The 22,184-nt window shown below is 57.0% G+C and overlaps 4 protein-coding genes across 4 annotated transcripts in view; 2 read left to right on the plus strand and 2 right to left on the minus strand.

Annotated features, from left to right (window-relative positions):
* Window positions 1–2,871: 2,871 nt before the first annotated feature.
* On the plus strand, window positions 2,872–5,034 carry arf1 (small Arf-related GTPase; the record flags this gene model as incomplete). Its single annotated transcript, XM_002950542.1, has 5 exons — window positions 2,872–2,937; window positions 3,082–3,207; window positions 4,084–4,203; window positions 4,485–4,556; window positions 4,870–5,034. The coding sequence occupies 5 exons, from the start codon at window positions 2,872–2,874 to the stop codon at window positions 5,032–5,034; spliced, it is 549 nt and encodes a 182-aa protein (XP_002950588.1).
* Window positions 5,035–5,634: 600 nt separating this feature from the next.
* VOLCADRAFT_91136 (uncharacterized protein) lies at window positions 5,635–7,350 on the minus strand (the record flags this gene model as incomplete). Its single annotated transcript, XM_002950645.1, has 6 exons — window positions 5,635–5,687; window positions 6,114–6,143; window positions 6,336–6,511; window positions 6,627–6,634; window positions 6,994–7,212; window positions 7,312–7,350. The coding sequence occupies 6 exons, from the start codon at window positions 7,348–7,350 to the stop codon at window positions 5,635–5,637; spliced, it is 525 nt and encodes a 174-aa protein (XP_002950691.1).
* A 1,223-nt stretch (window positions 7,351–8,573) lies between these two features.
* Window positions 8,574–16,042, minus strand: upf1 (uncharacterized protein; the record flags this gene model as incomplete). The annotated part of the gene is made up of 10 exons (XM_002950646.1): window positions 8,574–8,744; window positions 9,507–9,659; window positions 10,602–10,763; window positions 11,503–11,568; window positions 11,930–12,101; window positions 12,624–12,691; window positions 13,417–13,731; window positions 15,026–15,459; window positions 15,661–15,729; window positions 15,973–16,042. The coding sequence occupies 10 exons, from the start codon at window positions 16,040–16,042 to the stop codon at window positions 8,574–8,576; spliced, it is 1,680 nt and encodes a 559-aa protein (XP_002950692.1).
* Window positions 16,043–16,423: 381 nt separating this feature from the next.
* Window positions 16,424–22,184, plus strand: part of VOLCADRAFT_104818 (uncharacterized protein) — a gene marked incomplete at its 5' end in the record, with an annotated part of 17,546 nt that continues 11,785 nt past the window's right edge. The window contains 9 exons of the mRNA XM_002950543.1: window positions 16,424–16,495; window positions 16,594–16,707; window positions 16,889–17,092; window positions 17,717–17,885; window positions 18,006–18,052; window positions 19,177–19,327; window positions 20,851–20,856; window positions 21,024–21,253; window positions 21,899–22,125. Of these exons, the coding sequence (XP_002950589.1) occupies window positions 16,424–16,495; window positions 16,594–16,707; window positions 16,889–17,092; window positions 17,717–17,885; window positions 18,006–18,052; window positions 19,177–19,327; window positions 20,851–20,856; window positions 21,024–21,253; window positions 21,899–22,125 (1,220 nt within the window). The remainder of the gene's footprint in view (window positions 16,496–16,593; window positions 16,708–16,888; window positions 17,093–17,716; window positions 17,886–18,005; window positions 18,053–19,176; window positions 19,328–20,850; window positions 20,857–21,023; window positions 21,254–21,898; window positions 22,126–22,184) is intronic.

Genomic DNA, 22,184 nt, shown 5'->3' on the forward strand with positions numbered 1-22,184 from the left:
GATCTGGCAGCTCGGAAGCAAAGCAGTACGGCAAACCACCCACAGCAGCCGCCCGTACACTCTCCCTGCCCGCTCCGACCCCTTCTACCCCCCCAGCTCACCCGCACCCTCACACCTCCCCCCTACCGCCCATTTCCCCCTCCAACACCCCTCCATCCCCTACCCGGCTCGCATATTCGGGTGCAAGTCCCCGCGCCACCACGATGGTTCCGGAGCAGCCCTCGGGGGGCTCACACGTGGCGAGCAGGTCGGCTGCCAAACTGCCGGGGGGGGGGGGGCGGGGGAAAAACTAACCCCGAACGAATGAAGCTGCTGCCCGGGCAAAAGTGTACCAAACGTAAAAAGCGTAAGGGGCGGGGGGGGGGCCCGGCAGCGGAGAGACACATACACTCCATCACCCGCTCATTCCCAAGTGCATCCTCACGGCTCATCCTCCCCCCCCCACATATCACTCACGAACACACACCACACACACATACACGAACCCCTTCCCATCACCCCCAACAACTTCCTTTCCACCGGCTTAGAACTCCTTCGGCAGCTGGGTGCTTCGGACGTCGTTGGACAGAAGTTGTGCCCTTTTGATTTTTACACCGCGTAATGCCCTGTCCCTTTTTTTCTATCGGTGATCCCTCCCTTTCCCCCCTCCCCTTTTTAAACCCCCCGTTCCTTATCCCCCCCGTTCCTTAACCTTCATTTAACCCCCCTCCTAAACCCCCCACTCCTTACACCCCCCCAGTCCCGTACCTGCAGTCCGCCTCCGAAGCGAATGTGACCACCCCCACGTCGAGCTCTGCGTGCTTGTCCACGTAGTTGATGGACCGCTGCGCCATGCCCACGCTCTGAATCCAGCGTTTGAAAGAGCGCCAGTCCCAGTCAGCCCCCGCGGGGAGGCCGCGGACTGTGAGCTCAGTAGCCTGGCCGGCGTGGGGGCGGGGGGGAGACCGCGAGGAGGAGGGGGATGTGGAATCAAAGAAATGGATGCATGGGATAGGTGGGTGTACTTGGTTTGAGTGGGGGGAAGTGTGGGCGGCAAAGAAAACTGCTGCTGACTGTCACAAACAGTTGCGGGGGGGATGTCGTGTGCTGTGTATTTAGGGGTTCCCCTAAAGGGGAAGAGCTACATTATTTGTTAATATATTATATATATTAGTTATTATATATATATATATATATATATATATATATATATATATTAACAAATTATTGACAAATAACGTAGCTATATATATATATATATATATATAAATCATGCATGCAAACAAACACGTGAAACGGAGGGGGAACAGGAGGGGGGATGAGGGCGGAGAGGTGTGTATGTGTATGTGTATGTGTGTGTGTGTGAGAGAGAGAGAGAGAGAGAGAGAGAGAGAGAGGAAAAGAAGAGAGGAGGAAGGTGCCTACATGTGGCGCAAGAGGCCTCATAAGGCCCAACCGCGAGCGGCCTTTGCAAGGGGAGGAGGGAAAGGGACCAGTGAGGGGCAAGGCCGTCCTTAACCCCCAAGCACACAACACAAACATGCATACGTACATACAAACTAGCCGACTGGTGCCGTGGGCTCCCGACCCTTGCGCTGTGTTTCGACTTCAGCCCCCGGCTTTCGTGGCCCACAGTGTAATCGAAGTCATACATACATATACACACATAATACATACATACATACATACATACATACATACACACATCTACCGCATACCCCTGTGTGCCGTAATCAGGGATGGCCATTCTACTGCCCACAAGTCAATCCCGCAAGATTATAACAAAGAGATTTACAACGGAAGACAGGGTGTGCCTCTGACTGCACAATGACTGCCATGGTATAACAGGTTTATCGCCACGCCGTGCGGAATATCGCACCAGAAACAGAAAAGGCAAAGGCGCAACCCATACGCCACCGTGCAGGGTGCAAGTGCACGCAAGCCTGTGTGTAGGCGTAGCAGGAACTCATAGGCTCGTTCGTGGGTGCAATGCCGTTTGAATTGTTCGTTGCTGGTTTCGTTTCAGGGTTCTAGTGTGTAAGATTTGTTTCAGATTAATTGTTTTCAGAGGTTAGGAAACAAAGCAAATGACATCCTTTGTCAGCGGTCTACAACTTACGCCTTTCTGAACTTTGTGCTTGGTTTCTTCAGCAGCCCGCGCCGCCACTCTGGCCGCAGCGTTTGCCGCGGCTACCATTTCATCAATATTGCGCGCCGATTTTAACAGTGACTTGACGAAATCCAGCTCCCGCCTGAGTTTAGCGACAGGAGGCATGTTACGGCGCCGGAAACGGCTTGCAGCACTGGGCTGCACCCTGCCCTACCCACCTCAGTGCCGAAGCTGCTGACGGCAACGCCACCTCTGCCATCCTGCTTCCGGCTACCGGGCAAGCCCTGCTTATTATGTTTTACGCCGATACCGAAGCACCGAAGCTTTCCGCAACACCGCAGGTTTGTATCTGACCAATCAGGTAAAACCCGTTGCAGATGACGCAACAGGCAAGGGATGCTTTAGCACAGATAGCCAATGATCTCGTTTGGGCCGGTTTGATTGATGGTTGTTAGTTTTTTGAGTACGGTCAGACTCTAAAATGGCTAAACAGCCACCTCTGCCGAGAGCATAACTTGGATCATTTCATTGGTTTCTGCGCTCGTTTCTGCTATATGTCACAAAGCATCGGTCGCGAGCCCTACTGCTAGTAAAGAAATTTGGGTTTGGCACTTGATCTATTGTTCGCTTATGCAGCTTCATTTTAGGTAGAGCTTGGTCTTGAGCTAGCCCTAAGAGGGCAGGTTACAGTTTCTGCTGACCTGGTTACTCATCCAGCAGCGCAATCTGTGCAGTTGCGCCTGAACCTCTGGCCGCCCTGAGGGTAGCTACAGCGGGGCACCATGGGTGCCCTTTTCTCAACGTTATGGGCGATGTGGTTCGGCAGCAAGGAGTACAAAATTGTTATGGTGCGTTTTATGCGTCTCTTGCTCTCCTCAATCCAACCTCTGATTAATACATCCACCATGTACTTTATGCTGGGTCCTCTGTAATTGCTTACTGATAGTATCCAATAGCGAAATGGCGTGACGTGATGCACGGTCTTCAATCAGGTGGGACTGGACAACGCTGGCAAGACGACGATTCTTTACAAGCTTCATCTGGGTGAAGTCGTCCAAGCGACTGCAACTGTGGGGAGCAACGTGGAGCTCGTCCGCTTTAAAAACATACAGCTGGAGGTCCGAATCGGGGTTATGGAGGGCAGCAGGGAAGGCCGCATGGGTTATGGAGGGCTTCATACGCACCACCTAGCCGCCGGGATGGATCGTGACATGTTTAGGAGAAGCTGAAACTCCTCTTCATCACCCTAAGCTCTTAATCAGCCCTCCAACTTGGACTAATTCAGATGATAAGAAACGGGTGCACCTCTTGAGGCCACGACCGATGAGTGACAACTTCCACGCCCGGCAGACACCTCAAGCCCTAAACCCTCTGAGGACTGCCTGTTCTCCTAATAGCTCAGTCGCCTCTTACCTTCGCCTCCTCCCGACGTCCAATCGGACTTGCTGAATCGAGCAATCCATCGCCCTCTCTTTTGCCTTGGGACAGTGCACACCCGTGCGACGGTTTTCCGTCAGCGTGGAGACCCCGCCGGTTGGTCTCTGCAGAGTGTAGCACACAGTGACCTAGCTCGAACCGTTGCGGATTGTGTGCGATTTGGGTGCTGCTCCTCACTGCGACGCAAACTTCTTCTGACCCAAATGATGACTTCTTGACCATGAGGCCTCCGTGTAACCTGCTGGGGCATTGTGTCCATAATCGTGCCCTAGGTTTCCATCAGGTCTCCAACTGCCCCTTCTATCGGTCGGTTCTGATTCTGAACTGGAGCCCACATCTCCCCCGGCGGGAGGGCAGTGACGTGATGCCCCGGGGTGTTACACCCACCACCCGGGTTACTGGGGTAGGCTGGAAACAACAGCGGCTTTCGGACCCGTGAATCTGTCCAGGCCGACGCCCAGCTGGACGTGCCAACAGGCCCTACGTTCCCTTACCGCCCATATCCTTGCACCACGGCGTCTTGTCCGTGGCCCTCTTTGCCTTTTTCCCATCCGCAGATTTGGGACCTTGGGGGCCAGCAGAACCTCCGTCCCTTTTGGGCCACGTACCTGAAGAACACGGATGCCGTGGTGATGGTGGTGGACTCCACGGACCGGGCCAGAGTGGGAGTTACCAAGGTGGGGGTAGCTGGCGTGGGAAGGAGCGGGCGCAATGGCGGGGAAAGGGGGGAAATGTGCAGTGTGTTGCGGGTAACGGTGTACAGTTGCGTGAGTCCCGCCGGGGCACCGGACCCCAGGGGGGCGTTGGAAAGGAACATCCCGGGCATGTAACCTTTTTTTTACTCAAGAGGCTCGGACTCTTAGCGCCCTTTCTCCGAGACCAAAAAAACCTTTGCCGTGACGCTCTTTTTCCCCGTCCCCCCAATCTATATCCGGACTCTGGACTTTGTGATCATCAGTCCGAGCTGTTCAACTTGTTGGAGAGTGAAGAATTGGCCAAGGCCCCTATATTGGTGTATGCCAACAAGCAGGTACGATACGGTATGGTACGGCAAAGTACGTGGACAAGCTGTACAGTATGGTACGGAACGTGGAGTCACATATGTGGTCACACATGTGGGATGTGTCATGCCGCGCCGTGATATGGGAATGTGGCCTATACATCTGCACTCTCTACATGCCGAGATGCCGGTGTGTTCATTTCCAATTCCCGCTAGAAAACCCTTTCCTGTGGCGATCCCCACCCCCCACCCCATCCCGGGCGCCCCCACCCTAATTCGTTCGTGTCTCATGGCTCGGGAACCGTCGTGCGTGTCGTGCCTGATGCTATACGGTGGCCTTCAGGACTTGCGAGACGCGATGACGGTGGAGGAGCTGACTCAATCGCTGATGCTGCATAGCATCCGCAACCACGACTGGCACATCCAGGCCTGCTGCGCGCTTACAGGGGAGGGGCTGCTGGACGGAATTAACTGGATCTACCAGCGGACGAAGGGGAACGGCTCGTGAAGGGATGGGCGGAACGTGGGAGGGGGATCCCTAGGGTACCTTTTTGCCCTGAGCCCTAGGTGCTTGCTTGCTGTCGGAGTGTACAGGATGACGTGTACAGAACGTTGCTGACTGGCATCAGCCACTGTGGGCTCTGACTAACCAATTGTTTTGAAATGATGGACTGATTTGCTTTCTGTGCACTCCGCTGCTGGTGGGCGTAATGGAGGCATTGGAATGGAACATCGTCCCGAGGTCAAAAAGCAGCGTGAATGATGTGTGGCTGGTGATGCGTGTGTGCACGTTGACCGCGTCTTTGGAGGGCGGGTTGATCTGTCCAATGCAATGCGTTTTTATATGGATCTGAGCGAGAAACTGCCGGTTTGAGTGTCTGTATGTGTCTGTTGAGTATATCTCAACCGTTTGACCACTACTGACGTATTACCCGTGCCGTCGCGGAGTGGAGCTTAGCAGGTAGCACTGCTCAAGAGCCCATGCCCGCTAGTTATCACGTCCCGGCGCTTTCTCCCTGGTTGCTTCCCTTTGGAAGAAAACCCGTATTGTCTCCCTCCGCCGCCAGCTTACATAGCGCGTGGAGGCCGCTGCGTTAATTTTGGGTTTTTATTGAGACGGGTTATAGGGCTCCGTGTGCATGAGCGTTTCCGCATGTCGGACTGTGTGTGTGGGGGGGGGTGAGCATGTGCGCCGTCTAATCACAAGGGTGAATGGCGGTTGCATGGAAAGGCCCGGAAAGGGTCCACATGGGCGTCCTGTGGAGTGTGGAGCAGATAGCCATTGCATCGTGTGGCGCAGTGTGCGGCGCTTGGGGTTGAAGCTGGCAGGGTAGAGGTTCCAGCCGGTGATTGGACAAGGAGGAGGAAAACGAGCTTCTGAGCCGTTGTGGTGATGGCAGCGGGATGCTTTGAGGGTTCAAATAGCTGCGGCACCAGGGAGGGACAGACGGACCCGCGGACGACCGTAGTTCGTGGCGTCCATTCCCATGCCGGGGCGGTGGGCGCAGCGCGTCTTGAGCACAGCAGTAAACAGTAATGGAGGCAAAGATGGGGGCATTGGCGAGCAGCCGGCAGCAGCAGGCGCACCGTAGGTTTGGATGGGTGACGCAGCATGCACTGTGGCGGTGCCGGCGGGACTCCCGCCGCGGGAGCAGCACTGGCCGCAGCGGCGGAATCGTTAGGGGAGGTGGAAAAGCCGCCCAAGCGGCCGTGCGGAACGGTCCTCCTTCCCCCGTCCCCGGTGCAACGCTCATCAGCTACGTCTACGGAAGCAGCAGCGGGTAGTGCAAATGCGGCGGTGCGACACACTTGATGACTTTTTTGCGGCACTTTTTTGCGATGACCACACGGTGTTTTGTCGCCACATTTTGCCGGGGTTTAGATCCTGGAAATAGGCGGTGGCTCCTTGCGACGTGTATCGGACTAGGTATTGGAGCACACTCCAAAAATCCGGTCTTTGATTCCACGTCGGGCTCCAGCGGGCGCTGCGGACGGGAAGGATTGAGACCGGCAGGGGCTATATGCACGTGTTGCGGGTCTCTCGTGGAGGTAAGGCACCCTCTCCAGGCAGTGGTGATGTCGGGTGTGGACAGGACTGACCTCTCTCGCTGGGGGGGGGTGCAGGCGTAGGGCAAAGCATGGGGGAATGCCACGCCGCCGCCGTGCGCAGATCTGTCACGTCTCTGGCCTGCAGGTGCCTGACGGGATGTCTGCGGTGTGTTGCTTGCAAGGAGGAGGGGGAGTAGGGTTAGAGCTACGTCGCTGTACGTTTTACCGTATAGCGAGGTTACCCTCATCCACCCCAGCTCCTACAGCGCCAAGAGTGCTAAGCATTTTGGTGCGGCAGATTCTTCCCTATAGACATACGATACGTGTATGAGTGTAGATTCATGGAAATGAAGTTGTGGGGAGGGGAAGCGAGGCATTCGTTCATTTACTCCTGTCAATCATGAGACGCAAAATGCACTTGGCACGCGCCTAAAGCGTCCAAATCCTCGGCGCCTGCACTTTGCAGAAACGTTTTTGGAAGGGGGCTTGTTGACGCGGTCCATTGCTGTACTGGTGTTGGCTGGTTTGTTAAGGTGGGTAGCACAGCGCTCTCTACGCACAGGTGCAGGCGGATATGGATAAACACGTTGGCTGGTGATGTGAAGGGAGGGACGTCACTGTGCAGAGGGGAGCTGTGCTGTGGGCGGGGGCCCGGCACGGGTGGGCGGGTGAGCTCTAGAGGGAGGGCTCCAGTACCCTGCAGATATGTGTTCCCTGTGCCTTGACATCACCTTACCGGCCTCCCCGGGAGAGAGATCCCGGGGAGAGATCCCATCTAAAGTTCTTGATAAGGTACTAAGTTATTTCCGAAGATTCGCTGGGTTATTCCCGAAGCGTTGTCAGGGTTGGGTTAACGAGCTCAGGAAGCGACATTCTTACACCACTTCCCCGCCCCTCACTTCTTTGGCTGTGACGGCGATAGCGGTAATGGTTGCCGATAAGGCTGCTTTGCCACTGCCGGGCCAGGCAGCTGTCCAGCATAGCCACGCTTGCCAGCAGGCAGACCGAAAGGATTGCAGACCGCTTGCCATGCAATACTGATACATGGCAGATAGATATGAAACGCTCCAATTTCCGTTGCGAGTCACAAAGTCGGTATTCAGGCAAATAACGACATAGCGGTTACTTGAGCGGGGGTGGGTTAGCCGGCACCTAGATGGCCCCGCGGCCAGAGCGACCCCACCCCACACCCCCCACAGAGATGCAACTGCAGACGATGCTGCATTGATGCATTCAGCCATCAGTCAGCGTCCTGTCTGGAAACACACACCTCTCACACGACGATGAATTTAGTGCGGTCCAATCGACCACAGCCCTCAACAACCGCGACGACGACGACGACACTCTTCCTCGAAATCTCCAAGTACTCAGCCACAGCTGGGGCCCCTGGCCGTCGACTGCCTTCACCACTGCATCACACAGACAACAGGCATACTCGACACAATCGGCACGTAAAGGCCGGCCGCTGTAAATAAATCCCGAGATTCCCTCCCTTGTACCTGGTATGCTTCCAGCTTACCCGGTAGGAAGGCGTGGCGCTGACAAGTTCCTCATAGCTTTTCTAATTCTGTGCATCATTGTTGACCATACTGTAGGCCGATTCATCTGATACCAGTACCTAATTAAGCAACGTCTTAAGGGTGACACACGGCGAACATGCCATCGACACGTTGCCATCTGCAGCCATCCGAGCCTTTATTGCCACCGGACCACCCGTCCTACGCGTCAAGTCCCCACAAGCTCTCAAGTCCCCACATTCTTGGGCCGCAATGCACGAGCGCCCTTTCTAATAAGTCCCTTCTTCGCAGTAGCCATCATTCAAATCAGCCAACATGACACCCATGCAACCTGGAAGGCACACACACACACATACACACGCACGCATCATAGTGAAGCGCAGCACACGCCATGTTCGGACATGATCCCAATTCAAAGCGAATTCCCACTGCCACATGCTCTCGCTGCCCACATGCAATTAGATCAATGGCCCAGACCAGGCTACTTAGTCCCCGCTGCCACTCCTTTCTCCTCCTCCCTTCTTTTCTCCTCCTTGTCCTCATCCTCTTCTTCCTCCTGCAGTTGTCGCCGGACCTCATTCCACCGCGCTCTGTCCGGCAGCTGCTTTTCTTTGAGCTGCTGCAACACCGTCACCACACCGTCAATTGCCACCTGCAGTAACCGCCAAAAGACGGACATCAGGACACCATGCATGACACCACGACATCACGGCATGCAACAAACACGGCACAATTCGCATAAAAAGAAGCCACGGCACGAAGCCGCGTGACACAACACGGCATGGCAAGGGCGTTGGGAAACAGATTACTAGACAAAAGGAACCTGACAACGAACTCCCCTGGCCGTGGAGCGCACATGATGGCACGTGTATGAAAGTGCTGAGGCAGGGGGGGCCCAGGGGGTGAAGATATTAGATGGAGGACGATGGCAGACTTGACGTCGGTGTGAGGTATGGACGGCCGTAAGACACCCCCTGTACTGCCATGCCATTACCTTTTCAAGTCTGCTTTGCATTTACACGACTATCGCCCTTCCTCTGGTGGCGTCTCTGTTTCGATACCACCATTGCAAATACCCCCTTGCCATTGCCATGTAAAAGCAAAAGGATACCCCCCTCTCCCCTCGTCTCCGGCGTCCTCCTCTACCTCTACCCCAATGTCCCTCTCCTCCGCCCCACCTCCACTCCCCCACACATACTTCCCCTCTAGGCCGCCCCCTCCCCTCCCCCTCCCGAACCGGACCGAACCGAACCGGGGGCTGCTGAGAGTTCAGCTCAGCTCACAGCTCCAGACTGGCTCTCTTCAACCCTTCCCTTCCCGTCTCCCCTCCCCCGTGAACCCTTTTTCTGTTCACACCACCCCGGCCTCGCTTCGATCGCCTTGTCCTTACCCACCCACGCCCAGGCCACCTCACCCTTGCCGTGTAAGACCCCAGCAGGCTCCCGCTTGCCGCCCAGGCGTAGTTCATGGCGCCACACAGCAGCACGGACACCCCCAAACTGGCCCAGTAGGTCACACGCTCCTCGGCAGTGGGGAACTCCAAAAGCAGATCGCGCTCACCCTTTACCTGGCGGCAGGAGGAGAGGTGCAGCAGGAGAGCAGCAGCAGCAGCAGTAGTAGCAGTAGCAGTAGCAGCAGTAGCCGCAGCCGTAGCAATAGCAGCAGTAGCAGCAGCAGTAGTAGCAGCAGTAGCCGCAGCAGTAGCCGCAGCAGTAGCAGTAGCAGCAGTAGCAGCAGCAGTAGCAGCAGCAGTAGCAGAGTAGCCGCAGCATTAGCAGTAGCAGCAGTAGCCCCAGCAGCAGCAGTAGCAGCAGCAGTAGCAGTAGCAGTAGCAGTAATAGCAACAGCAGTAGCAGTAGCAGCAGTAGCCGCAGCAGTAGCAGTAGCAGCAGCAGCCGCAGCAGTAGCAGTAGCAGCAGTAGCCGCAGCAGTAGCAATAGCCGCAGTAGCCGCAGTAGCAGTAGCAATAGCCGCAGTAGCCGCAGTAGCAACAGCAGCAGCAGTAGCAGCAGCAAGCAGAAGGCCATCATGATGAGACGGGAAATGTGAAGACAAACCGTTACATACCGGGTGACAGAGTTTGAGGCCGGAAACGAGGCGGGAATGGCGCAGGTGGAAACTACTTGGGTGGGATTTCACGGGAGGGCCCCTGGCAAGCCACGCCAGGAGGGGAAGCCTCAACAGGAGCCGGGGAGAGGTGAGGTGGGGTGGGGTGAGGTCGATCCAGGGAAGGCAACTTGAGGTAAAAGAGGAACGGAGCAGATAGGAATGGAGCAAAAAATAGTACCCTTGAGGACCTGGTAGGATTAAGTTGGGCACGGGAGTGCGGAGACATCCCCACACAGACCCCGGCAGGGTGTGGGGGTGTGGGTGGGGGAGAGAGGAGTGCACATCCCCAATTTCCTTACTTCCTGAATTGTCGTACTTGTGTTCGGGTCACGTTCGCTATTCGCCTGTCTGTCTGTCTGTCTGTCTTTCCCTTCAAAATCCGGAACCCGACAACCCTTACCGTGGGTGCATCATCATCATCAAGTTGGAGGGCAGTCACCCTGACTAAGCCCCGAACCGTCCCCATCTCCTCGGCCAGCTTCGAATCCACACGACCCACTCGGTTTAGTGCCGTACGAGCGAACCTCGAGGCGCGTTGCACCGACAAGGACGACAACGCCACCTGCAGCAGTCAGTTCCGTTCCGTTATTACCGTTACCTCCCTAACAGTTTTGCTGACGCCACCGTTGTCATCGTTGCATTCCCAATCAATATAATGTCCAAAGGCTTTTTAGAGAAGCAACGCCAACAGTGTTCACTGTTCAGGTGTCGTTACATCATCGCAAGGGCCCGAACATAATCGGCAGTAGCAGCAGCATTGATCCAGGGAAGGTGGAATATTACCCCAGCCCCCTTGGGGTGGGCGGATCAACCGCTAAGCAGCACGGACCCTCGCTAAGCAGCAGTCGGCATGCTTACTGGTGCTTGCAGGGCTGCGGCACTCGAGCCCACAGGGGGGCCCAGGCACTCGCTCGCGTGTGCACGTGCCTCCCCCCTATGCCACAGCTCCACCCCCCTAGCTGCACCTCATTTTCCCCCCTCGGTCCCCCCCACACACACAGCCCGCATCCGCCCCCTCATACTCGGCATCCTCGAGGGTTGTTCTCTTAACAGTGTGGCAGGGTTTTGTACGGGTACCCGACCTCTACAGTCCCCTCCTAAACCTGTACTCACACACGCACACGGGAATATCCTAACATTCGCTGGATTACGGTACTTGCTTCGATACACTTACTCCTGTGCCATTCCCTCGCCAGTCCCCCCCCCTCTCCCCCTGGTTTGGCTATCAGGTTATTAAAACATACACGTGGATACACACGCGTAAACACACACACACACACACACACACACAACCCACGCACCTGCAGCGCTAAGAGTGAAAACGCAGCCATCCAGCGAGCTGTGTCAGGAGTCACCAGCCTAAATACCTGCACGCACGTAAAAGTCGTACACAGTACGGGCCGTACATCTCCGGGTACGACGGGACTGTCTCGAACACCGAATGCTAGTGAGTACCACGCGTGCCTTGCAAGCAGGGCAATGCCGCTGTGCACCAGGATCATTGCATCATAGCAGCAGCAGCAGCAGCAGGTGCAGGTTGCGACACCTTAAAACCACCTTCACCACCGCCCCAACCCCCGCCCCTCCTCCCATGAAACGCCGCCGCTACCCCACCACTGCCCCCACCACCGCCCGCCCTAAGCCGTCATCTTCATCCGGGGCGCAATCGCCCCAGCCTCCCCTAACCATAAAATAAACCATCATCGGTCCAAGCAAACGGAGCCCCACCTTCGCCCAGTAAATTGGGTTATTGACGTCCGTCGCGCTCGCAAGCAGGTGCCCGTACCAGCCCACCAGTAAGGAGCCGCCGTAACCCCGAACTAGAAGCTCCTGGGAGCCCGCGGCGGCACAGGACGCCAGAAACAGCAGGCCCACACTGGACCAACGGATCTCGGGAAACCTGAACACCGGGCCCCACACGAGCGTGGCATTGGATTTCGGATTGGATCCCTGGATCATGAAATCCGGAATTCATTCAAACGCGGCTTTGGGTGGGTTGAACCTGCATTAATCCGGATTTGGGTCGGGAAGTGCAGGGACAGGCGGCCATCGGGTTGCACTGTGGCATGGCCGTGTGTGTATGTATGTATGTATGTATGTATGTATGTATGTATGTGTGTGTATATCCACGCCGCCCTAAGGAGTCATGAAACCCTCCTGGCCCTCCTGCCCCTCCTGGACATCGACAGTTGCTTTACCGACTTCCCTCTTGCCCTTTCTCGTCACCCCTCAGCTCTCAGCCCCACCCCACAAGCCCACGGCAGCCACCCCTGACGGCCTGGTAGGGGGTACGGGATACGACGGAGCACACACGATTGACGGAAATATGGAGGGGTAAAACCCAAAACCCAAATAGCACTGCCGGATTTCCCACTTGTGGGCCTGAGCCCCCGAGTTGCCGTATCTCGCCACCGCACCTCACCAGGGTTTCAGCACCTGCACCTGGTAGAGCCACAGGCCCCGCTGGAGGGACGCGAGCGTGAGGGGCGGCTGAGGAGTCGAGAAGAGGCAGGTGGGGCACGGAACGAGGGGAGGGGTGTTGCGCGTGGTTTTGGGTACAGAAAATGATCCAAGGGGGGAATGAGCAGGACGGCAATGGGGAAGAGGAGATAGAGGAGGAAGAGGAAGAAGAGGAGGAAGAGGAAGAAGAGGAAGAAGAGGAGGAAGAGGAGGAAGAGGAGGAAGAGGAGGAAGAGGAGGAAGAGGAGGAAGAGGAGGAAGAGGAGGAAGAGGAGGAAGAGGAGGAAGAGGAGCAGGCTGCAAGGACGCCGAGGGATGATGACTCGTAACCCGGCACCTCCCGGAGTAACCACGCGGCGGCGGGCCGGGAAAGGGGGGAAGGGGGGGGGTGCATAATTAGCAAAATGTGTGCTGTTTACCTGAGCGTTGAGGGAGGTGGGCAGGGGAGGAAAAGGAAAAGAATACAGGACGAGGGTCCAGAAGGTTTCCCGCCAGAAATTTGAATTTATTCGATTCCTATCCCAAGGAAAAGCAAAAGGCTTTGGCGCAGTCCGGATCAGCTCCCTGCTGAATCAGAGAAACCGACCTGTCTCGTGGTGTCTCGATGTGACATTTCTTCCCCTCCTACCTAACCTCGCGTATACCACCACCGCGATCCCCTATGTCGGGATGTGGGGCAGGTTGCCCCACCCGCCGCCCATCCCTGCACTACAGCGTCGCCGCAGCCGGGAAAAGCTCCCCCAAGGCCAACCCACCCCTTCAAGCTCCTCTGACGAATCGGGGAAGGGCGCCTGCAAGCTGAACGAGTCCCCTTCCCCTAGCACTCCTCCGCGTCCTGTTGGTACAGCTGTTATTACTGCTGACGAGGGTGAGGAAGGGGAGGAAGTGGAGATGGAGATGTCGAAGGACGCGGCTTCCTCGGCCTCGTCTACCTCGCTGATTGTACGGAGCTCAGGTACCGTGAACCCCGGATCCAGGGAGGGCAGGAACAGAAGGCCCACCGCCAAGATGACGGGCGCGGCGGTAGCGCAACCGATTGCCAACGGTGCACCGCCGTACCACTGCAGCCCCTGCGTGGCGTCGACGCCGGCCAGACTGGAGAGCAGTACGGTAAGGCCGTACATGGCTACGGCACCGGCCAGCTTTTCGATAAAGGAGGTATCTGTGGCGAGGTCCGCGAAAGACGTTTCGGAGGAAGGGTCTGGGTTGCTGGGGTTGCTGCTGGAGGCCCCTTTGGCAGCGGAAGATGGGTCTCCTTCGGTGCTCCCTGCATTAACTTTGGTGGCCGTGGCGGCCTTTCCAGGGACCGATGTTGATGAAGCTGCCTGGTCGGAATTCTCTTGTGCTTTTGCGCGGATCGCGTTATGCCTTTTGCCTCCCTGACCATTAATGCAAACCGTGGAATAAATTGGACAGTTGGTGTGGGAATAAAAACATTAAGCCATGAATGTTCATATGTTGCTAACAGTTTTAATAGAGCTGCTTGCGCGTGTGCTCACCCAGGTGCAAGCGTGACTCCGATGAAAGCATGGCCAACCATATGCGGCGTTAAGGGAATGGGAGATCGATTGCGTTGATGTCCTATGCAACCATCCTGCATGGATATAATGTAGTTGTCGATGTATGACTTGGGCCATGCTCAACCGACGACCCAAGCGGCACTGTACGCAAGCTTTGCTTGCTTGATTTCATACAGGACACACTGGTTGAAACTCGCCCTAAGTAGGACACAAGTGAAACTGTCAGGAGCTTCGTCTCCAACGTCTCCTCTGAGATTTGCTCCATGGTCTCGGAGGCATTAGCAAAACGCAAGACAGTACCTGACTGGGCAGATTTAATTCTTTCCTGCTCCCCTCCAGCGCAAAAAGATTAAAACAACAAGGCTTCTAAGACTTTACTGGTGCAGCCAAAGCTGCTATCATCACATCCTCATCCAAGCCGGATGCACACAAACAGCTATATAAAGCACTGACGTCCTTCACACCACCGTCCACCAAAATTGGTAACCGCAACGCGGTGCAGTGCTGCCCCCAGCAGCAGCAACAACAACAACTGTTAATCAACTTGATGCATCCATTTCTCCATCACAGTTACAGCTTCCATCCCGCACCACGTAATCACACAGGACGCAGTTGTATGTGCATGGTACACACCCAGAAACTACCATCCAGGCAAAACACGCACGCGCGCTAGTAGCCTGACAGCCTTCCTTTCCTCTTTTCCATTAAGGCCACTTCCCTGCTCATCCCAATCCTTCCCCGTCACCAGTCACTGCGCTCCAACTCCATCCAGCAGTAACAGTACTGCCGTACAATTGTAAACCGCATGCGCCACCAGGCTGGTCGCCAGGTTCCTCCCGCTCACCATGTACCCCGCTCCAAGCGCAAGTCCAAGAACAAACTGCGCTGGCCACTCGGCTGAATTCCAGTGATAACACGCAAACAAAGCCGCCTGAACCACTACCGGAACCATCCAGCCTGCCGCGACAGTCGCTCTCTGCGGAAGGTCCTCGTTCCCGCCGCCGCCGGCGCCAGCGCTGTCATACTCGCCTCTGTGGCCTTGTCCTGCAGCGCTGCCGTCTCCGCTGGAGAGCAGCGACCGAAGCAGCACTCCTCGGAACACGATCTCCTCAGCAAGGGGCGCTAGAAGGCACTCCGAAACCAGGAGGCATGCGAGGGCCATTGCCGCTTCGCTGTTGTTGGTTGTGCTGAGGAGGGCAACCTGCAGCGCGCGTGTGTTCCCGTCGGCAGTGGGATCGGAAGCGATAGCCGCCGCCAGGATCGTGTTGCACGCTGCGACTGCAGCCGCGGCGGCAACGGCCGTGGCGGCACCGCAGGCCAGCGCTGCCGGTGTGGGCTGGAATCCCAGGGAGGGGAGAAGATCTCGTAATATGGTGGGAAGCAGGGTTTGATTAGGAGGAGAAGGGGCAGCAGCGTAGAGGCTGGGTTGGCGTCGCCTTAGATCATCGCTTAGCTCCGAAGCCACTATGAGGCACGTACCGGCGGCCTGGCAGGTGGATGCCAAAAGAAGTGCTGTTAAGGCGGTTGGAGCTGGGATGATTGCGCCATCTGTGCAGGTTTGGGTGCTGGCGCAGAGCAGAGGTACAGCGGAGAATCCTATCACTGTGTTGAGACAGATGCATTGAACGGTGGTAATGGTGGCGGCGGTTCGCGGCAGCGGCGGTGGACATGCTATAGGGGGGCCAGGGCTGGGGTTGACCGGAGACTCCGTCACGACTGGTAGTTTGTCATGATCTGAGGCCTTATTGTCTTGATCTCTTGAGAGGGCTTTATTGCGGCAACCCAACCGACCTGTAAGCACTGCATGTGGGAGGAGCTGTTTGCAAGCATAGGAACAGACCAGCTGCTGCCTGTGTGGCATTCCCCTCATGCCGTCCTACATGACGCCATATTCTGAATGGGTCTAGCATTTATCGGTCAACGCTTGCAAAATTACTATGCCGTCGCTTTGCCATGATTTGGTATAAATCCGTACGACAACTGTCGTCCCCATGAACTCCAGCTACATTTTACATCAAGCTTTTGTAATGTCCCGTCACGGACATAGATTTGCATGGCTCACAAGTTGGTTAAGGGTAATTTTCGACAGTCTTCGGAACTGATCGTCAGGCCACCTTGCAAGTTGTTATTATTAGATCTGCATGCGCTGGAAATGTAATTATCCAGCGTAGCGTCGTGCGAATTGTTGACTTGGCGCACAGCTGGGTGCAGGCAATGTCTAGACCTCGCTGAGTCCCAAGAAATGACGGCAATCCACATAAGGTTGCCGCCTCTCATAGAGCAACTGCGGTCAGCTTCTGGGGAGGACGCACAGGTCGGCTGAGATTGTCGTAATGGACGCATTAAGCCGGCAGGCGGCCCGGCAGTCCCTGAAGGACTGACGAGACTCTGCTTGGTCCATGTGTCTTGTAGCTGTCGGCGCTGAATGCTCTGCGTCAAGCGTTGGAGCCGTCAAGCAGCGAGGGTGGGCCCTGCCCCGATGACTTCGTGGCATCCTGGCTCCCCGGCGTGCTCCAACAGCTCCAGGTGCGCATCCGACAAAAGGTGCTGCACATCATGGGTATATCCTCACATCCTGGACGTGCTTACCATCATCGGTAAAAATGTGACCTGTAAGGCCTGTAATGCATGCGTTCGCGAATACACACCTGTCGTCTTCGTCACCTTTACACCCGCGTCCCTCTTTCCCTACCCTTCCCCACGACAGGCGAGCGTCTCCTCAGACGTTCGAAGGAGCCTAGCAGCCTTTACTGGTCAGCTGGCAATCAATCACACTGGCGTGCAGGGAATCGTGCATTGCACGGCCTGCCTGGCATCACTGCTACGCGACAGCGTGCCGGGGGTGGTGAAAGAGGCAGTGCTCGCCTTCGCTTGCCTCCTGCGTGCGTCACTCGCCCTAGTTTCCCTCAAGGTGATATTACCAGTAGTACCAAAGTACCAATGCCTTCGGTAACCAGTAGTACCAATGTTAACACGGTGTGACGCTTTGCCACGCTAGCCGTTCCTAGGCTTGCGCGCGGTTCGGCAGCGCTCGCGCCAAAAGTAATACATACGATCTTTCTCGGATTTCCCTTCGGGGCGACTTATTGGCCTCTGGTATGTTCGCTGCTGCGTGTCATGACTCGCTCATTACTGCTCCAAGCTTCTTGACATACCTTGCGCCGCGACGTCCGTCTGGTCATGGATGCTTTACAGAACCGGGCGGGGACAGGCTGTGCACCAGGGACGCGAACAGCGGGGAACTTCGCGACGATAAAATCCTAATTCCTTACCTGCTAGCCTCGTAAGGAAATGAAGGCGTGTTATCCAACCCCATGCCCACCCTGGATATGATATGTCGCCCGTCTCCTCAGGCACCGCAGCGCCACCCAGCCGCGCCGCCCACCTGATGGAAACCATAGCAGCATATTCCCCTGCCGCTGCTTCCTTCTGCCGCTGCTTCCTTCTGCCGCTGCTTCCTTCTGCCGCTGCTTCCTTCTGCCGGCGTTTTGAACTTTTCCCGGCTGCTGAAACCCTCCTGCCCCGCTGCCCGCAGCCGTCGCAGCCCGACGTGCGCGACGTGTGGGACAATGTCCGGCGTCTGCAGGTGGACATGTGCCAGGTCAGCCAGGGCCATCCTAGCACATGCGTTAAGGTGGCGGCGGCGAAGCTGGCTGAGCACATCGTGCTGCTGTTCACGGGCGATTCAGCGCCCAGCGTCCCGGGTAAGCGTGAGTCGGCGCGCCGGCAATGGCGTCTACACGAGGTCAGCATTGGCACTCAGCATTGGCCCGGTGCTTTGGCAGCCTCCTTCTACTTTGCTACTGCTGCTGCTGCTGCTGCAGGGGTATGTGCGCATTCTGGTTGTGTTGGCAGCCTGATGGAATGTAAGGTCCGTGGTGTTGATTGTGGAGATGGCGGTGTGGTGGGGCGGCGCGATGGCAGGCGTGTTGTTTTTTTCCTTCATGTATTGAATGCACTGCTGCCTTGCTGCTGGTGGGGCCCGGACCGTGGGGTGGACCGAATAGTGGTCCGCTGCGGTTGCTCTCGCTGCTGCACCTGCGGCTGCACTGGCTGTTACAGCAGACAAATGAATGGGAATGCCTTGAAGGCTCGAGCTGCTATTTGTGTTTTCTGCTCCTTGTCATGGCCGATGCGAGGCGCGGCGAAGAGCAGGTTGTGCCGCAGTCGACGGCTGGCGAGGTACCGTATCCGTACCCGCATCTCCACAACGTTGTGGCATGCGTGTATAGCGTCCTTTGCATTGCATGTTTGCATGGAAGAATGTTGCTGCACATGTGCTGCACAGCTGGAGGAAGATGGACACATCGCAGGGAGGCCCCCGCAAACATGTATGCGTGCGTGCATGCATGCATGCACACCAAAACCCATGCTGTGGGGCGGTATGGTCTCGACGTGGCCCCCCGTGCATTGCTTCCTGTCCCTCGCCAGCGCCCCGTTTCCAGTTTGTCATGTTTGGTCCTTTGCGGGCTTCCCTGCTTAGTCTGCCTCAGTTTGGAGAGAGCGTTGTCACGGGGGCCCCATTTCCAGCTTAGAGAGATGATGTCAATGGCTCCTTCAGTGTGGCAATGGTATTGGGCTGATGGAGGACGCTTGGGCCATAGTAGCGGTGGTGGTGGTGGTGGTGGCGGGGTGGCTGTTGTTTTGGTCCCTCCCTGGATGGGGCCGGCGCTCATATCTCAGATTGGCAGCTCCGCCATGTAACGGCTCCGTCGGCGAATCGTACGGTGGCCTGAGCTATGTTTCCATTTTGCAGCAGTAATAAAAACAGTTCTCCTGGTTTCAAAGGGGGCTTTGGGAAGTAATCCGGGCTTTTCTTCACTTTTATTATCAGATGGTACAGCACGGGCACTTTGGAGAGAGAACTCCCAAGTACATATCTATTAGAGCTAACACTATTTAAATCTTTGCTGCTAAGAGTCCCAGATGTGCACGGCACGTAATGCTGCAGGGGGGCCCCTTGCATGACCCGGCGTGCGCCCCATCCGACCACAGCGTTCCTCGTCCGGCAAGTGCCCGGGCAGGGATGGGATGGCAGTGCGCGGAGGAGAGCCGCCGCCGCAGTCCCATGGGTCTCCTGAGATTATCGCCCCATATGGATCTCTGAGTGACCTCCGTCAGCTCAGCCCAGATGGCCCCTTTTCCGGTGATGCTCCCGGAGGACAGTCAGTTTCTCCCGATCTGGCCCTTTCCGGAAGGCGCTCAGCCGCGAAGAAGCCTCTGTGGCGGCATATATGTCAGGAAGGGGGTTCGGGGACTTGGAATTCAACGCCCCGTGCGAAGGACACACACATACACACACACGCCTCTACCATTCTGCCGAGACACTTCATTTGCGGCATCAGTTGCAGGTCTTCGCCGCCGTTGCTGCGTGCATGGTTGCATATGTGGTGCATCCGCATGCCGTGCCCACGCTAAGCTAGGCCGAAGGCTCGGCTGGAAACTGCCGCCTGCCAAGTGCTGGTGGGGCCGACGGTGATGTATGATAAGAAGCTGCCATTGCCACCGTGGGGGGGCGGGCGGGCTTGGCACTTGGCCCTCTTACGATGTCTCAATGGACGCAACGTGGCCGCTTCCGCGGGTCACTGGGAAGGGGGTTCAAGAGGGGACTCGTTGGCCCTTTACCCCGACGCGATCTGACCCGACCCGACTGGTAGAAGGGCCCGATGCCCCACCTGCCTCGCCAGTCAGGGGCTTCCAGATGCCCCCGGTTGTGCTCGGCTGATGTGTTTAGCTGTGCGTGCATGTTGGCAATGATGCGGGCGATGTGTAGTGCGACCCGATGTTGGTGGTGTTGGATGTGGTGTTGGTGTTGGACGTGTGTGTGTGTGTGTGTGTGTGTGACAGAGATAGAGGGAGGCGGCTCAAGTCCGTGTTGGCCGCGCTGTAACTGCATCTACAGCCCAAACGCCTGTCATTGGGGTGTGCGCTGCTGGCGCATGTGAGGGGGTGAACATTCACCATCTTTTGCCGCCCCACAAACAAAGCCTTCCTTGGTTGAGCTTGCCCACAACTGGCGTCACAACTGCTCTGTGTGCTCCGGGCAGAGTGCCTCTGACACCCCTGTCGCGGCTGTAGCAGTGCTACAACGGCTGTACATGTATGCGCATTATTACCTTATGCAGCTACAGCTGCTGATACTGCTGCGGCCGTAGTAATAGTAGTAGTAGCAGTAGTAGTAGTGGTGCGATGGCCCACTCCCAACTCCCCTGCCTTCGCCCGCTTCCTTCCACGTGCCCTCTCGTCCTGGACGTGCCGGCCCCCCGTGTTCGACACACCCGTGGCCCCTTGCGTTGTCATGCTTTTATATACGGCAATCCTGTGTCGTGTTGTCTGTGTGTGTGTGTGCGTGTGTGTGTGTGTGTATTGGGTGGGGATGGGGGCACCCCCTCGCCTCCCCCTCGCCTCCCCCTCGCCTCCCCCTCGCCTCCCCTGTGTTCGCTCCCCTGTGTTCGCTCCCCTTTCCGTTCCGTTCCTTTCCTTGATCGGCTCTATCAGCCCCGTTGTGCTGCACGCCTGCAGTACGGCCGCCGCTGCGCTCCTTGCTCCGGCCGCGCTGTGGCGTTGCGAACAGCTGGTTAGGGAGATTGTGTCCACCCTCCATTCCTCTCCCCCCATTACAATTGAACCACCCCCAATCCTCATCCCAAATTTTGTGAACTGCCGCAGCAGTCGGTGCGTCCAGCCTGTGTGTAGGCAGTCATCGACCCTCTTGACCTCCTTGTGCCCCCCGCCCTTCCGTCGTGGTCACCACCGCCACCACCACCGCCACCGCCACCCCCAGATGATGAACTCCCGACCCCTTACCCTCTACCCCCACCCTCACCGTCACCACCGACCAGGTGTACCTGAGACGCTCGTGAACAAGCTCCGACTGCCCGACGCAGCCCGTCTCGCTGGGGACGCCGATCCGCAGCTGCGTTGGCTCTTGGAGCCCCTCCGACCCGCCACGGCGCTGGAGCAGCCGCCCGCCCGCCTCATCGCGCACATCTCCGCAGCCTGGGGCATCACCGTCGCCCGACCCAACCTCATGGGCAAGCTGCTGCCATGTCTCATGGCGCTTGCTAAGGAGGTGGGAGTGGGGGTGGGTGGGGGTGGGGGAGGGGGCTTTAGGAGAGTTATGGACGAGGTTTTGTTTTTGTTAGGGTGGGGAAGGAGGGAGAGGGTGGGGGAAGCCGGTGTGGGTGATGGGGGGTCAGGGGGATCAGGGGGGTGGAAGGGAAGTGAACCCGGGGGGCCGGTACGGCAGGGGCGCGACAGGGGGACAGGGGGAGAGTAAGGCCCAGAAGCCGCACTCCTTTACCACCCTACTCCAGTCCATGCCCCCTTCCTGCGCCGCCGCCGACGACGACTTGTACGACCAGTACGACCGGTACACGACACGCCATTGCCAGTAGACTTCTTGGTCTATAGGGCTTCCTAGGCTTCTGGAACGACTAAGGGCAGTCGCGCCATTTGTTTGGGCGAAGCAAGGTGTATTTAACTTCAAGCATACCATTCTCTTCCCCCTGAAAACCCCCATCTTCCCCCGTTCGCCAGTGGTTCATCTTACCCCACCCCACCCCCTCACACACACACACACCCCTCACGCAAATACATACATACATACATACATACATACATACATACATACATACATACATACATACATACATACATACATACATACATACATACATACATACATACATACATACATACATACATACGGCCGCAGGGCGGTTTCCTGGCATCCAACTCCCCCGCCGCCGCGCACTGCACCGGTGCTGACGTGTCAGTGGGTAACGCCCTCCGTGGGGGTTTAGCCGCCGTACTGAAGAGCCGGGTGCCGTCCAGCGTTCCCTGGAGGGACCGCATCGTGGCGGCACTGGGTTTTCTCGGGGCATCAGATACGGCAGCCAACATGATCAAGTACATTGAACGGCAGGAGTACAAGGAGCGGAGGTGGGCCTCGTGTGTGGGGGGGGGAGGGAGGGGGGAGATGGTGATTGGGGGTTAGGGGA

Source organism: Volvox carteri (assembly GCF_000143455.1).
Source record: "Volvox carteri f. nagariensis unplaced genomic scaffold VOLCAscaffold_19, whole genome shotgun sequence".
In the NCBI taxonomy this organism is placed as follows: domain Eukaryota; kingdom Viridiplantae; phylum Chlorophyta; class Chlorophyceae; order Chlamydomonadales; family Volvocaceae; genus Volvox; species Volvox carteri.